Genomic DNA, 14,243 nt, shown 5'->3' with positions numbered 1-14,243 from the left:
GCATGCGCATCCGCCATCTTTATTGAGGTAAATTGGAACAACGCATGCGCAGCCACCGTATTTGTTGAGGGTGAAACCAAATGAATAACCCACGGGAACAAAAAAAATCAGAGTTTGATTTCATAACAAAATCGATGTGTTGTTGTAAAACCGGAAGTTAGGGTTACAGCCAACAACAACTTCTATTTGTATAACACCATTAATATCAGGGTGGTTAGCACTGCTGCCTCACAGCTCCAGGGACCCAGGTTCGATCCCAGCCTTGGGTCACTGTCTGTGCGGAGTTTGCACGTTATCCCTGTGACTGTGGGTTTCCTCTGGGTGCTCCGGTTTCCTCCCACCGCCCAAAGATGTGACGTTTAGGGGAATTGGCCATGCTATATTGCCCCTTCGTGTCCAAAGATGTGCGGGTAAGGGGGATTAGTGGGGTACAGATCAGGGGTAAAATATTCAGAGTCAGTGTAGACTTGATGGGCTAAATGGTTTCCTTCTGCACTGTAGGAATTCTTTGAGAAGTCATCCTTGTGCACTGAAGGTCTAGTCACTAATGGTGGAGTGATTAAAATAGGGAATGTGCAGGAAACCAGAATCAGCACAGTGTTAGAGGTGATTCCAGAGATAGGAACAGGCCTTGGAGTGATTTGTACAAATTAGTTGTAAGGATGCATGAAAAATACGCATTTCATTTGGATCTCATAGAATTCTACAGTGCAGAGGGAGGCCATTTGGCCCATTGAGTCTGCACTGACCACAATCCGACCCAGGCCCTATCCCCATTACCACATGCATTTATCCTAGCTAGCCCCCCTGATACTCAGGGGTAATTTAGCATAGCCAATCTATCTAACCCGCACATGTTTGGACTGTGGGAGGAAACCAGAGCACCTGCAGGAAACCCATGCAGACACGGGAGAACATGCAAACTCCACACAGACAGTGACCCAAGCTGGGAATCAAATCGGGTCACTGGGGCTGTGAGGCACAGGGCTAACCACTGCGCCACCATGCCGCCCTCTGCTCAGGGAAGAGGGAGAGTGTATGGGACAGATTTACTGTTTTGGGGAACAAGAGCAGAAAAGTTGTTCCTTAGAAATTAGACTTGTCTGATCAGAATTTCTATCCTGGACTGACAGTAGTTTTGTAAACTTCTTCTTTTGCAGGATATTTGATGGGGAAGATTTACACTCAGAAAAATTGAATCAAGATTTAACAGTCGCTCAATTCACCAGCACCTGAACACGATCAGCCTTTGAATGTGGAATGCGGGAAAAGATTTCAAACATCAGTGTGACTGGAAAAGCACTGAGACAGACACACACCCGAGTGAGAGTTTTCCAGTGAACTGACTGTGGAAAGAGCTTTAACCAGTTACACAGCCTGAGAAAACATCACACCATTCATAGCAATGTGAATCTGTGCATGTGTTCTGTGTGTGGACGAGGCTTCAACTAATCACTCAATATGGAGAGACATGATGATACTGACATCATAGAGAAACCGTGGATATGTGGAGACTGTGGGAAAGCATTCACTTGCCCATCCAAACTGGAAACTCATCGACGCACCCACACAGGGGAGAGACCCTTCACGTGTCCCGTGTGTTGGAAGGAATTTACTCAATCATCCTGCCTAACATTACACCAGCGAGTTCACACTGGAGAGAGACCATACACTTGCTCAGTGTGTGGGAAGGGATTCGTCCAGATGTATAACCTACAATTACACAGGAGAGTTCACACTGGAGAGAGGCCGTTCACCTGCTCCGTGTGTGGGAAGCGATTCATTAATTCATCCAACCTTGTGACACACCAGCGAGTTCACACTGAGGAGAGGCCATTCAGCTGCACTGACTGTGGAAAGAGCTTCAGACATTCATCCAGCCTCAAAGCACATCAGCGACTTCACACTGGGGAGAGACCATTCACCTGCTCAGAGTGTGGGAAGGGATTCACTACCTCCTCCCACCTGGTGACACACCAGCGACTTCACGAGTGAATGCAGGGAGTGGATTCTGCTGTACCTGCTGCTGTTAATCACATCCAGGAGTGAGCCACATTCATTCTGACATTTGAGGTTTGTTTCTGCTGATAATAATCCCTGTAGCTGGGCTGGAGTTTAATATTCTCGATCGAGAGCTGATTGTGTTTTTGGGGTTGCCATTTCCCTTTAAGAACCACTGTCTGTGATCTTTCCCCATCATTCAGGAACTCTCGTCACCGATTCTTCACAGTACAGAAAGAGGCCATTCAGCCCACCAAGTCTGCACTGGCTCACTGAAAGAGCCTTATCCCATTCCCCTGCCATACTTCTGTAACCTTGCACACTCTTTCTTTTCAGATAACAATCCAATTCTCTTTTGAGTACCTTGATCAAACCTGCCTCCACTGCTCTCACAGGAAGTTTATTCCAGACTCCAACCACTCACGAGGTGAAAATAATTTTCCTTGCATCACTTTGACTCTGTTTTCCCCATTAACGTAGGTCTGTGCCCTCTAGTTCTTGATGTTCTCTTGGTGGGAACATTTTCTCACTATTTCACCTGCCCAATTCCTCAGGATCTTGAATACCTGTATTAATCTCCTCTCGACCATCTTCAATCAGACAATTAACATTTATTTCTTCTGATGTTAATCTCTAACTGACCTGGAATTTAATATTCTGAAATCTGTTAAATAAATCAGCTTTGTTCCAAACACACGGTGTGTTAAATCCTTGATTTCTCCAGGATAAGAGATTAATTGATGTCTTGTTACTGACTTCTGTTTTTTGGTTCTTTTCTCCTTTTAACTCCAGATTATTTCAGTCTCAGACCTTCAGTTACACTCATTTTTTTTAAATTTGACTTATTATTGTATTAGCATAAAATGAAAAGTATTGTTTCTTATCATGGACAAGTCCCAGCTCCCTATACTTTCTAGAATGTCTCTCCCAGCCTTGAGATCTAGGGAAGTTTTCAGTATTTAAAAACAGAAAATACTGGAAATTATAATCCATACTTTTCCAAGTGTCAGTTGATTGTGTCCCAGATTATTGGCTTTTCCCCACCGCTGATGTTAAGCTGATTGTTCTGTAATTGCTGTGTTTTTGAACAGGGATGTAACATTTACATTCTCTGTCCTTTGTCACTACGACTCTATAAGGATTGGAAGGTTGTGGCCAGAGCTCCACAAGCTCCATGTGAAGGACAGTGTGTGTCAGAGTGCAGCAGTCCCTCAGTGTCAGACTGCAGTGTCAGCCTAGATAATGTGCTCAGCTTGATGAGTATTTCCTGTTGTTATTGATGTGGATCATTCAGAAACAATGGTCTCTGATGATGTCATCCAGTCCTGCTGCGATGATGTCATAGAGACTATTACATCACAGCAGAGCCTTAGTAGTGAAAACAGTTTTGTTCCAGATGAGAGGTGATGGCCCAATGGTATTATCCCTAGACTTAATCCATAAACTTAGCTAATGTTCTGGGGACCGGGTTCAAATCCCACCACAGCAAGTGGTGTAATTTGAACAAAGAACAAGAAAAAAGAAAATTATAGCACAGGAACAGGCTCTTTGGCCCTCCAAGCCTGCACTGATTATGCTGCCCGTCTGAACTAAACAGGCCTCCGGGGACCATATCCCTCTATTCCCATCTTATTCATGCATTTGTCCAGTGTCCCTTAAAAGTCACTATCATATCTGCTTCCACTACCTCCCCCGGCAGCGAGTTCCAGGCACCTGCCACTCTTTGTAAAAAAAAAAACTTGCCTCGTACATTTAATTCAATAAAAATAATTGAATTCAATAAAAAAAAATCAGAATTAAGAATCTACTGCTGACCATGAAACCACTGTCAATTGTCAGACTATCTTCCCTGCTGCCATCAGACTTTTGAATGGACCGACCTTGCATTAAGTTGATCTTTCTCTACACCCTAGCTATGACTGTAACACTACATTCTGCACCCTGTCCTTTCCTTCTCTATGAACAGTATGCTTTGTCTGTATAGCGCGCAAGAAACAATACTTTGCACTGTATCCCAATACCTGTGACAATAATAAATCAAATCAAACGTGCCACGAACAGGCCTTCAGTGACTATCGAGTGTCGAAGTGGGACTGGATCCTGCAGCCTTAGACCGAGCGAGAGAGGCCCAACCATTTCAACTCCAGAATCAACCAAGTGAATCTCCTCTGCACCCTCTCCAGTGCAATCACATCCTTAGGTTGAATCTAGATTGATTCCGGAGTTGAGAGGGTTGGCTTTTGAGGAGAGACCAAATAGACTGGGACTGTACTCATTGGAATTCAGAAGAACGAGGGGAGATCTTACAGAAACATATAAGATTATGAAGGGAATAGATAAGATAGAAGCAGGGAAGTTGATTCCACTGGCGGGTGAAACTAGAATTAGGGGGCATAGCCTCAAAATAAGGGTGGGCAGATTTAGGACTGAGTTGAGGAGGAACTTCTTCACACAAAGGGTTGTGAATCTGTGGAATTCCCTGCCCAGTGAAGCAGTTGAGGCGACCTCATTGAATGTTTTTAAGGCAAGGATAGATAAATTTTTGAACAGTGAAGGAATTAAGGGTTATGGTGAGCGGGTGGGTAAGTGGAGCTGAGTCCACGAAAAGATCAGCCATGATCTTGTTGAATGGCGGAGCAGACTCGGGGGGCCAGATGGCCGACTCCTGCTCCTAGTTCTTATGTTCATGGAATCCCTACAGTGCAGGAGGAGGCCATTCGGCCCATCGAGCCTGTACTGACAACAATCCCACCAAGGCCCTATCCCCATAACCCCACATATTTACCGTACTAATCTCTGTGACACTAAGGGACAGTTTAGGTTGGCCAATCCACTTAAGCCGCACATCTTTGGACTGTGGGAGGAAGCCGGAGCACCCGGAGCAAATGCACGCAGACACGGAGAGAACGTGCAGACTCTGCACAGACAGTGACCCAAGCCGGGAATTGAACCCAGGTCCCTGGCGCTGTGAGGCAGCAGTGCTAACCATTGTGCCGCCTATGTTCTTATGCCACGAGGCCTCCCACCCCTTTCCCCGCCCACGCCCCCCACCCCCCGAGAGACCGGGAATCTGTCCGCCCCGGCCTCAGACGTGTCCGGACGATGGAGGACCGTCCACGGCCAGCCCCGGGGAGTTGAGAATTCCAAAGATTCACCGGCCTCCGAGCAAAGGCATTTCTCCTCAGCTCAGACACAAAATGGCTGCCTCCTCTCGTTCCGAGACCGGGCCTCTCCCCCCCCCCCCCCCGCCCCCATGGCCAGAGTATCGATGTGGGGGTCCCGTCAGGAAAGGAGAAGGCCGTTCGCCGTGGAGTGCTGAGGGGGGTGGGGAGAAGCGTTTACCCACCTGTAGCGAGGGCGACGATACATTTCCCGCTCATCTCCGGGGTCTCACCAGCGGTGAACATGTCCGCCACCTGCAAACGGACAACATGGAGAGTTCAGGGACTCCCCCGCTGTCACAACTAAATCGTGTTACTCTGTCCAACCTTCTCTCCCTCACTCACCTCTCTCTCATAGAACATAGAACAGTACAGCACAGGAACAGGCCCTTCAGCTCACGATGTTGTGTCGAACATGACACCAAATTAAACTATTCCTTTCTGCCTGCCCTTGGTCCATATCCCTCTATTCTTTGCATATTCATGTGCTTATTTAAAAGCCCCTTAAACGCCCCTATCGTATCTGCCTCCACCACCATCCCTGGCAGCGTGTTCCAGACACCTACCACTCTCTGTTTAAAAATATTTGCCCCTCACATCCCCTTTGAACATTCCCCCTCTCTCCTGAAGTGCATGTCCCCGAGTATTACACATTTCAACTGTGGGAAAAACATTCTGACTGTCAACCCTATCTATGTCTCTCATTATTTTATAGACTTCCATCAGGTCTCCCCTCAGCCTCTGCCGCTCCAGAGAAAACAACCCTAGTTGTTTCCACTGGCGGGTGAAACTAGAACGAGGAGACACAGCCTCAAAATAAGGGGAAGCAAATTTTGGACTGAGTTGAGGAGGAACTTCTTCACACAAAGGTTGTGAATCTGTGGAATTCCCTGCCCAGTGAAGCAGTTGGGGCTACCTCATTGAATGTTTTTAAGGCAAGGATAGATAAATTTTTGAACATTAAAGAGATTAAGGGTTATGGTGAGCGGGCGGGTAAGTGGAGCTGAGTCCACGAAAAGATCAGCCTGATCTTATTGAATGGCGGAGCAGGCTCGAGGGGCCAGATGGCCTACTCCTGCTCCTAGTTCTTATGTTCATAGAATCCTACAGTGCAGGAGGAGGCCATTCAGCCCATCGAACCTGTACCAACAACAATCCCACCCAGCCCTAGAATCCCACACAACGCGAGGGAGGGCACAGTGGTTCACACTGCTGCCTCACAGCGCCAGGGACCCAGGTTTGGGTCACTGTCTGTGCTGAGCCTTCATGTTCTCGCCGCTCCCACCCTCCGTGTCTGCATGGGTTTCCTCCGGGTGCTCCGGTTTCCTCCCACCATCCGAAAGATGTGCTGATTAGGTGCATTGGCCGTGCTAAATTCTCCCTCAGTGTTCCCGAACAGACGCTGGAGTGTGGCGACTGGGGGATTTTGTGTGAGAGAGACAGAGAGTGTGTGTGAGAGAGACAGAGAGTGTGTGTGAGAGACAGAGAGTGTGTGAGAGACAGAGAGTGTGTGTGAGAGACAGAGAGTGTGTGTGAGAGACAGAGAGTGTGTGTGAGAGACAGAGAGTGTGTGTGAGAGAGACAGAGAGTGTGTGTGAGAGACAGAGAGTGTGTGAGAGACAGAGAGTGTGTGTGAGAGACAGAGAGTGTGTGTGAGAGAGACAGAGAGTGTGTGTGAGAGACAGAGAGTGTGTGAGAGACAGAGAGTGTGTGTGAGAGACAGAGAGTGTGTGAGAGAGAGACAGAGAGTGTGTGAGAGAGACAGCGGTGAACATGTCCGCCACCTGCAAACGGACAACATGGAGAGTTCAGGGACTCCCCCGCTGTCACAACTAAATCGTGTTACTCTGTCCAACCTTCTCTCCCTCACTCACCTCTCTCTCATAGAACATAGAACAGTACAGCACAGGAACAGGCCCTTCAGCTCACGATGTTGTGTCGAACATGACACCAAATTAAACTATTCCTTTCTGCCTGCCCTTGGTCCATATCCCTCTATTCTTTGCATATTCATGTGCTTATTTAAAAGCCCCTTAAACGCCCCTATCGTATCTGCCTCCACCACCATCCCTGGCAGCGTGTTCCAGACACCTACCACTCTCTGTTTAAAAATATTTGCCCCTCACATCCCCTTTGAACATTCCCCCTCTCTCCTGAAGTGCATGTCCCCGAGTATTACACATTTCAACTGTGGGAAAAACATTCTGACTGTCAACCCTATTTAACCCAGGTTTGGGTCACTGTCTGTGCTGAGCCTTCATGTTCTCGCCGCTCCCACCCTCCGTGTCTGCATGGGTTTCCTCCGGGTGCTCCGGTTTCCTCCCACCATCCGAAAGATGTGCTGATTAGGTGCATTGGCCGTGCTAAATTCTCCCTCAGTGTTCCCGAACAGACGCTGGAGTGTGGCGACTGGGGGATTTTCACAGTAACTTCATTGCGCTGTTAATGTAAGCCTTACTTGTGACACTAATAAATAAACATTAGTTCTTAGTTTGTCCAGCCGCTCCTTATATCTCGTACCCTCTAATCCAGGCAGCGTCATGTTAAACCTCTTCTGCACCCTCTCCAAATCCTCTGCATCCTTCCTGTAATGTGGCGACCAGAATTGAACGCAATATCCTATAAGTGGTTCCGAACCAAAGTTTTATAAAGCTGCAACATGACATCCTAACTCTTGTATTCAATGCCCCGACTTATAAAGGCAAGCATGCCGTACGCCTTCTTTACCCCCTATTGACTGGTGTGGCCGCTTTCAGGAAGCTATGGACTTGAACCTCCCTCTCCCTCATCCACCTGTTCACACTCTCGCTCTCCCTCACCATCCTTCCCTCACCCACTGGCTCCCTCCTTCCCATCCCACTCACTCTCCCTCCATTCCCTCTTCAGGTTACACTCTCCCAATGTCCTTTCTCTCAATTTCCTTCTTCCCGTTCTGTGTTCCTGTGTAACAGGCTGGAGAAGGGGCTGAATGGCCTCCTCCTCGCTGTCTCACTCACCCGTTGCTGTCCTTTGGATTTGTTCTCCGTGTTAATAACCAAGTCAGTCATGGTCTCGGTGCGCACGGCTCCCGGCCAGAGGGACACGTATGACACTCCGTGTTTCTGCAACTCCAACGCACAGTCTGCTGCCATTCGATCACACTGCAGAGAGAGAGAGAGAACTGTGTGAGAGAGAGAGGGGGGGGGGAGGGGCAGAGGAGGAGGGGGTGGGGGGGCAGGGGGCAGGCAGACAGAGCCAGCCAGAGCGAGAGAGCCAGAGCGAGAGAGCCAGAGCCAGAGAGCCAGAGGGAGAGAGAGCGAGAGCGAACCTGAGAGAGAGAGCCAGAGCAAGAGAGCCAGAGCCAGAGAGCCAGAGCCAGAGAGCCAGAGGGAGAGAGAGCAAGAGCGAACCTGAGAGAGAGAGTGAGAGCAAGAGAGCCAGAGAGAGGGAGCCAGAGAGAGAGAGCCAGAGAGAGAGAGAGCCAGAGAGAGAGAGAGCCAGAGAGAGAGAGAGCCAGAGAGAGAGAGAGCCAGAGAGAGAGAGAGCCAGAGAGAGAGAGAGCCAGAGAGAGAGAGCCAGAGAGAGAGAGAGCCAGAGAGAGAGAGAGCCAGAGAGAGAGAGAGCCAGAGAGAAAGAGCCAGAGAGAAAGAGCCAGAGAGAAAGAGCCAGAGAGAAAGAGCCAGAGAGAAAGAGCCAGAGAGAAAGAGCCAGAGAGCCAGAGCCAGAGAGAAAGAGCCAGAGAGAAAGAGCCAGAGAGAAAGAGCCAGAGAGAAAGAGCCAGAGAGAAAGAGCCAGAGAGAAAGAGCCAGAGAGAAAGAGCCAGAGAGAAAGAGGGGGTGGGAAATTGGAGGTAAAACCAGCTCAATTTCACAACCTGCCTTTCTGTTTTTGAGAGTTCTCTCTCACTCCCTTTTTCCTGTTTTAAATCAATTTCACAGGGCGTTAGAAGGGGAAGATTTGCAGTCAGGGAAACTGAAACCAAACATCACATCAGGATCTGAATATCATCGGGTTTTTAACATGCAAGAAAACAGCAATGTTCACAGTGTAGATAAACCGTGGAAATCTGGGGACTGTGAGAAGGGATTCAGATCCCCGTCTGAGCTGGAAACTCATCAGCCCTGTCACACTGGGGAGAGGCCATTCACCTGCCCTGAGTGTGGGAAGGGATTCACTTGGTCATCCAACCTGTTGAGGCACCAGCGTGTTCATAATGCGCAGAAGCCATTCACCTGTCCCGAGTGTGGGAAGGGATTCACTCGATCATCTGGGCTGCAACAACACCACCGAATTCACACTGGGGAGAGGCCATTCACCTGCTCCAAGTGTGGGAAGGGATTTACTGATTCATCCACTCTGCTGAAACATCAGCAAGTTCACACTGATGAGAGACCGTTTAAATGCCTGGACTGTGGGAAGTGCTATAAAAGTTCTCAGAACCTAATGCGACATCAGCATGTTCACACTGACGAGAGACCCTTCAGATGCTCTCACTGTGAGACTGGGTTCAGACAATCATCTGAACTCGCTGCACATCAGCGAATTCACACTGGGGAGAAGCCGTTCATCTGTTTCAAATGTGGGAAGAGATTCACTCGATCATCAGGGCTTCTACAACACCACCGAGTTCACACAGGGGAGAGAACATTCACCTGCTCCAAATGTGGGAAGGGATTCAGCGATTCGTCCACTCTGCTGAAACACCAGCAAGTTCACACTGATGAGAGACCTTTTAAATGTGCTGACTGTGAGAAATGTTATAAAGGTTCTGTGGACCTGATGCGCCATCAGCTTGTTCACACTGACGAGAGACCGTTCAGGTGCTCTCACTGCGGGACTGGGTTCAGACAATTATGTCAACTGACTGCACACCAGCGGGTTCACACTGGGGAGAAGCCATTCATCTGTTTGCAGTGTGAGAAAGGATTCACTCAGTCAGCCACCCTGCAGAGACACCAGCGAGTTCACACTGGGGAGAGACCATTCACCTGCTTCGTGTGTGGGAAGAGATTCACTCGCTCATCCACCCTGATGAGCCACCAGTGAGTTCACAAATAATCAGTGACTGGATTTTACTGTAAATCACATCCAGGAATGAATTATGTTCATTGACGTCCATTTTTTTAAACTGGTGAAGTGAGTGGTAATTACAAAAGGAGACAGAATGGCTGTGTGAATTTAAACTGTGAGGATTTTTTATGCATTTGTGGGACATGGGCGTCACTGCACGGCCAGCATTTATTGCCCATCCCTAGTTACCATCGAACTGAGTGGCTCACTGGGCCATTTCAGAGGGCAGTTGACAGTCAGTCACATTGCTATGGCTCTGGAGTCACATGTAGGCCAGACCAGGTAAGGACAGCAGATTTCCTTCCCCAAACGGACATTCATGGGGTGGCACAGTGGTTAACACTGTTGCCTCACAGCGCCAGGGACCCGGGTTCGATTCCCGGCTTGGGTCACTGTCTGTGTGGAGTTTGCATGTTCTCTGCGTGGGTTTCCTCCGGGTGCTCCGGTTTCCTTCCACAGTCTGAAAGACATGCTGGTTCGGTGCATTGACTCGAACAAATGCCGGAGTATGGCAACCAGGGGAATTTCACAGTAACCTCACTGCACTGTTAATGTAAGCCTACTTGTGACTAATAAATAAACTTTACTTTTTACTTTACTGAACCAAATGGTTTTTTTCTGACAATTGACAATTCTGTTTGTGAACAGAATTCCCACTCACCTGAAGAAGGGGCTTGGGGCTCCGAAAGCTTGTGTGGCTTTTGCTACCAAATAAACCTGTTGGACTTTAACCTGGTGTTGTTAAACTTCTTACTGTGTTTACCCCAGTCCAACGCCGGCATCTCCACATCATTCCAGTCACTAAAGCAGCCTTCAGTCATCACCCTCTGTCTCCTACAACTGAGTCACTTTTGAATCCACTTTATCAGATTACCCTGTATCCCATGTGCAGTTACCTTCTTTACAAGCCTCCCATGTGGGACCTTGTCAAAGGATTTGCTGAAATCCATATAAACTACATCAACTGTATTACCGTCATCTACACACCTGGTCGTCACCTCAAAAATTTCAATCACATTTGTTAGGCATGACCTCCCTCTGACCAAGCCATGCTGACTATCCCTGATCAAGCTTTGCCTCTCCAAATGGATGCTCTCCTTCAGAATTTCCTCCAATAATTTCCCTACCATTGACGTGAGACTCACTGGTCTATACAAAACAACAAAGAAAATTACAGCACAGGAACAGGCCCTCCAAGCCTGCACCAACCATACTGCCTGTCTGAACTAACACCCCGTACCCTACTGGGGACCATATCCCTCTATTCCCATCCTGTTCATGTATTTGTCAAGACGCCCCTTAAAAGTCACTACCTCCCCTGGCAGCGGGTTCCAGGCACCCACTACTCTGTAAAAAAAACTGCCTCATACATCTCCTTTAAACCTTGCCCCTCGCACCTTAAACCTGTTCCCCCTAGTAATTGACTCTTCCACCCTGGGAAAAAGCTTCTGACTACCCACTCTGTCCATGCCCCTCATAATCTTGTAGACTTCTATCAGGTCCCCCCTCAACCTCCGTCGTTCCAGTGAGAACAAAGCAAGTTTCTCCAACCTCTCCTCATAGCCAATGCCCTCCATACCAGGCAACATCCTGGTAAATCTTTTTTGTACTCTGTCTAAAGCCTCCACATCCTTCTGATAGTGTGGCGACCAGAATTGAACGTTATATTCCAAATGCGGCCTAACTAAGGTGCTATAAGGTTATAGTTCCCTGGTTTATCCTCCAACCCTTCCTAAATAGCAGAACCACATTAACTGTTCGTGTTCATATTCATGTGCTTATCTAAAAACCGCTTAAACGCCCCTATCGTATCTGCCTCCATGACCACCTCTGGCAGCACGTAGCAGACACCTACCACTGTGTAAAAAAAAAACTTGTGCCTCACATCTCCTTTAACTTTCTCCCACTCTCACCTTCAGTGATTGGACATGATACTAGGCGGAGAAATTTTGATTGGGTAACTAAACCCTCCCCACTGCCCAACTCCGGTAGAGTCGAATCCCATCCACTCCCCCCGCCCATAACTTCACCCGATCCACACTGGCGATGGTGTTGGGGAAAGTGGCGGGGGGGGACATAAGAACATAACTAGGAGCAGGAGTAGGCAATCTGGCCCCTCGAGCCTGCTCCACCATTCAATAAGATCATGGCTGATATTTTTCTGGACTCAGTTCCACTTACCTGCCCGCTCACCATAACCCTTAATTCTTTTACTGTTCAACACTTTATCCTTGCCTTAAAAACATTCAATGAGGTAGCCTCAACTGCTTCACTGGGCAGGGAATTCCACAGATTCACAACGCTTTGTGTGAAGACGTTCCTCCACAACTCAGTCCTAAATCTGCTTCCCCTTATTTTGAGGCCATGCCCCCTAGTTCTAGTTTCACCCGCCAGTGGAAACAACTTCCCTGCTTCTATCTTATCTATTCCCTTCATAATCTTATATGTTTCTATAAGATCACCCCTCATTCTTCTGAATTCCAATGAGTATAGCCCCAGTCTACTCAGTCTCTCCTCATAAGCCAACCCTCTCAACTCTGGAATCAACCGAGTGAATCTCCTCTGCACCCCCTCCTGTGCCAGTGTATCCTTTCTCAAGTATGGAGACCAAACCTGTACACAGTGCTCCAGGTGTGGCCTCACCGGTACCTTGTACAGCTGCAACGGCAGGTGGAACAATCATTGCAGCAGTCCACTATGCGTGTTTGCTTGCTCGCTATCTCTGTCCGATCGACCTCCTGTGTTTGCCCTCCACCTGGTGGTGTCAACTCCTCAGGGCGTCTTGGAGGTGGGCGTACCCTCTTGGTGGATAGCTCCAGTCAAGCCCTTGCCCTCACCCCCCCCGCCCCCAACCCGTCCCTCCCTCCCCTGACGTGACCCTCACAAAGCAGCCACCGCAGTCTTGACTGGACCTGGAGGGTCACCCGACGCTGGCTTCCCATGGAGGAGTACCCCCAGGCTAGGGAGTGGGATGCAGAAACCAACGCAGGGATAGAACGTGAATGGCCTTCCCTGGTTGCCCCCGCCAGACTCTTTCTTTCCTCTCCCCCAGCCCAACTCTCTCTCCACAACTGCTATCCTTCACCCCCCCCACATCTGCACCGGTCGCGCTGTGTGTGTGGGCACTGACACTCGAGACTGCCTGGCTTAGCTGAGAATGATGACGGGTTTTTTGGCAATAAAAGGATCTTTTGTAAACCTTTGCGATTGCCTCAGTGTGTGTCTGTGTGTGTGAAAGAGAGAGCGAGTGTGAGAGAGTGATTTTTGTGAGTGTGTGTGTGTGTGTGTGTGCACACAAACATCTCTGCCTCTGCTGGCTCCATGGGTCTCTCACACATGCCTTGAAGTTGGAAGGTGGCCTCCTCAAGTTGACCGTTCGATCCAGTGCCAAGGAAGTGTTTGTACTGTTGGAGGGGGAGCGAGTCTTGCAAGAGACGGTGATCGCACGGCTGCGATTGGAAAAAGAGTCTGTGTGGGGAAGAGATTGCCGCAATGTCCTGGAGTCAACACCTTCCAAACCTGCCACCTTGACTGTCTAGAAGGACAAGAGGTAGCAGACACATGGAGAACACCACCCACCTGCAAGTTCCCCCTCTGAGCCCCACTCACTGTCCCGACTTGGAAATATATCAGCCGTTCCTTCACTGTGGCTGGGGTACAAACCCTGGAACTCCCTCCCTAATGGCACTGTGGGTGTTACCCACACCACACGGGGACTGCAGTGGGTTCGAGAAGGGTGGTTCTCCCACCACCATCTCGAGGGGCAATTGGGGATGGGCGATAAACACTGGGCCTGGCCACTGATGCCGCGTCCGCAAACACATTGTTAAAAATATCACCAAAATGTTAAATTGGCATTTTATTGGATGGTGCTGTTCGCAAATTGGCTGCTGCCATTTCCCCACACAGCCAGGTTATTTTTTTAAAATGAGCATTTTCCTGACAATGGTTCTGAATCTACACCGGGCAAGAAATATACGCCATGGTAAATTGTCCCTTAGTGTCCAAAGATATGCAGGTTAGGTAGATTGG

General features: G+C 48.7%; 2 protein-coding genes across 2 annotated transcripts in view; one reads left to right on the top strand and one right to left on the bottom strand.

The window, feature by feature from the left end:
• LOC144484092 (uncharacterized) overlaps positions 1-14,243 on the bottom strand; it is a 407,989-nt gene that overhangs the window by 385,662 nt on the left and 8,084 nt on the right. The window lies entirely within an intron of this gene.
• The window catches only part of LOC144484116 (uncharacterized), a 34,103-nt gene continuing 28,067 nt past the window's right edge, over positions 8,208-14,243 (top strand). The window contains exons 1-4 of the mRNA XM_078202665.1: positions 8,208-8,245; positions 9,080-9,188; positions 9,393-10,019; positions 13,559-13,681. Coding sequence (XP_078058791.1) covers positions 8,208-8,245; positions 9,080-9,188; positions 9,393-10,019; positions 13,559-13,681 — 897 coding nt within the window. The remainder of the gene's footprint in view (positions 8,246-9,079; positions 9,189-9,392; positions 10,020-13,558; positions 13,682-14,243) is intronic.

The sequence above is a fragment of the Mustelus asterias genome, unplaced genomic scaffold (genome assembly GCF_964213995.1).
Source record: "Mustelus asterias unplaced genomic scaffold, sMusAst1.hap1.1 HAP1_SCAFFOLD_92, whole genome shotgun sequence".
Taxonomy (NCBI): Eukaryota; Metazoa; Chordata; class Chondrichthyes; order Carcharhiniformes; family Triakidae; genus Mustelus; species Mustelus asterias.
Note: the sequence above shows the minus strand (reverse complement) of the source record. Positions and strands in the feature narration are given on the sequence as shown.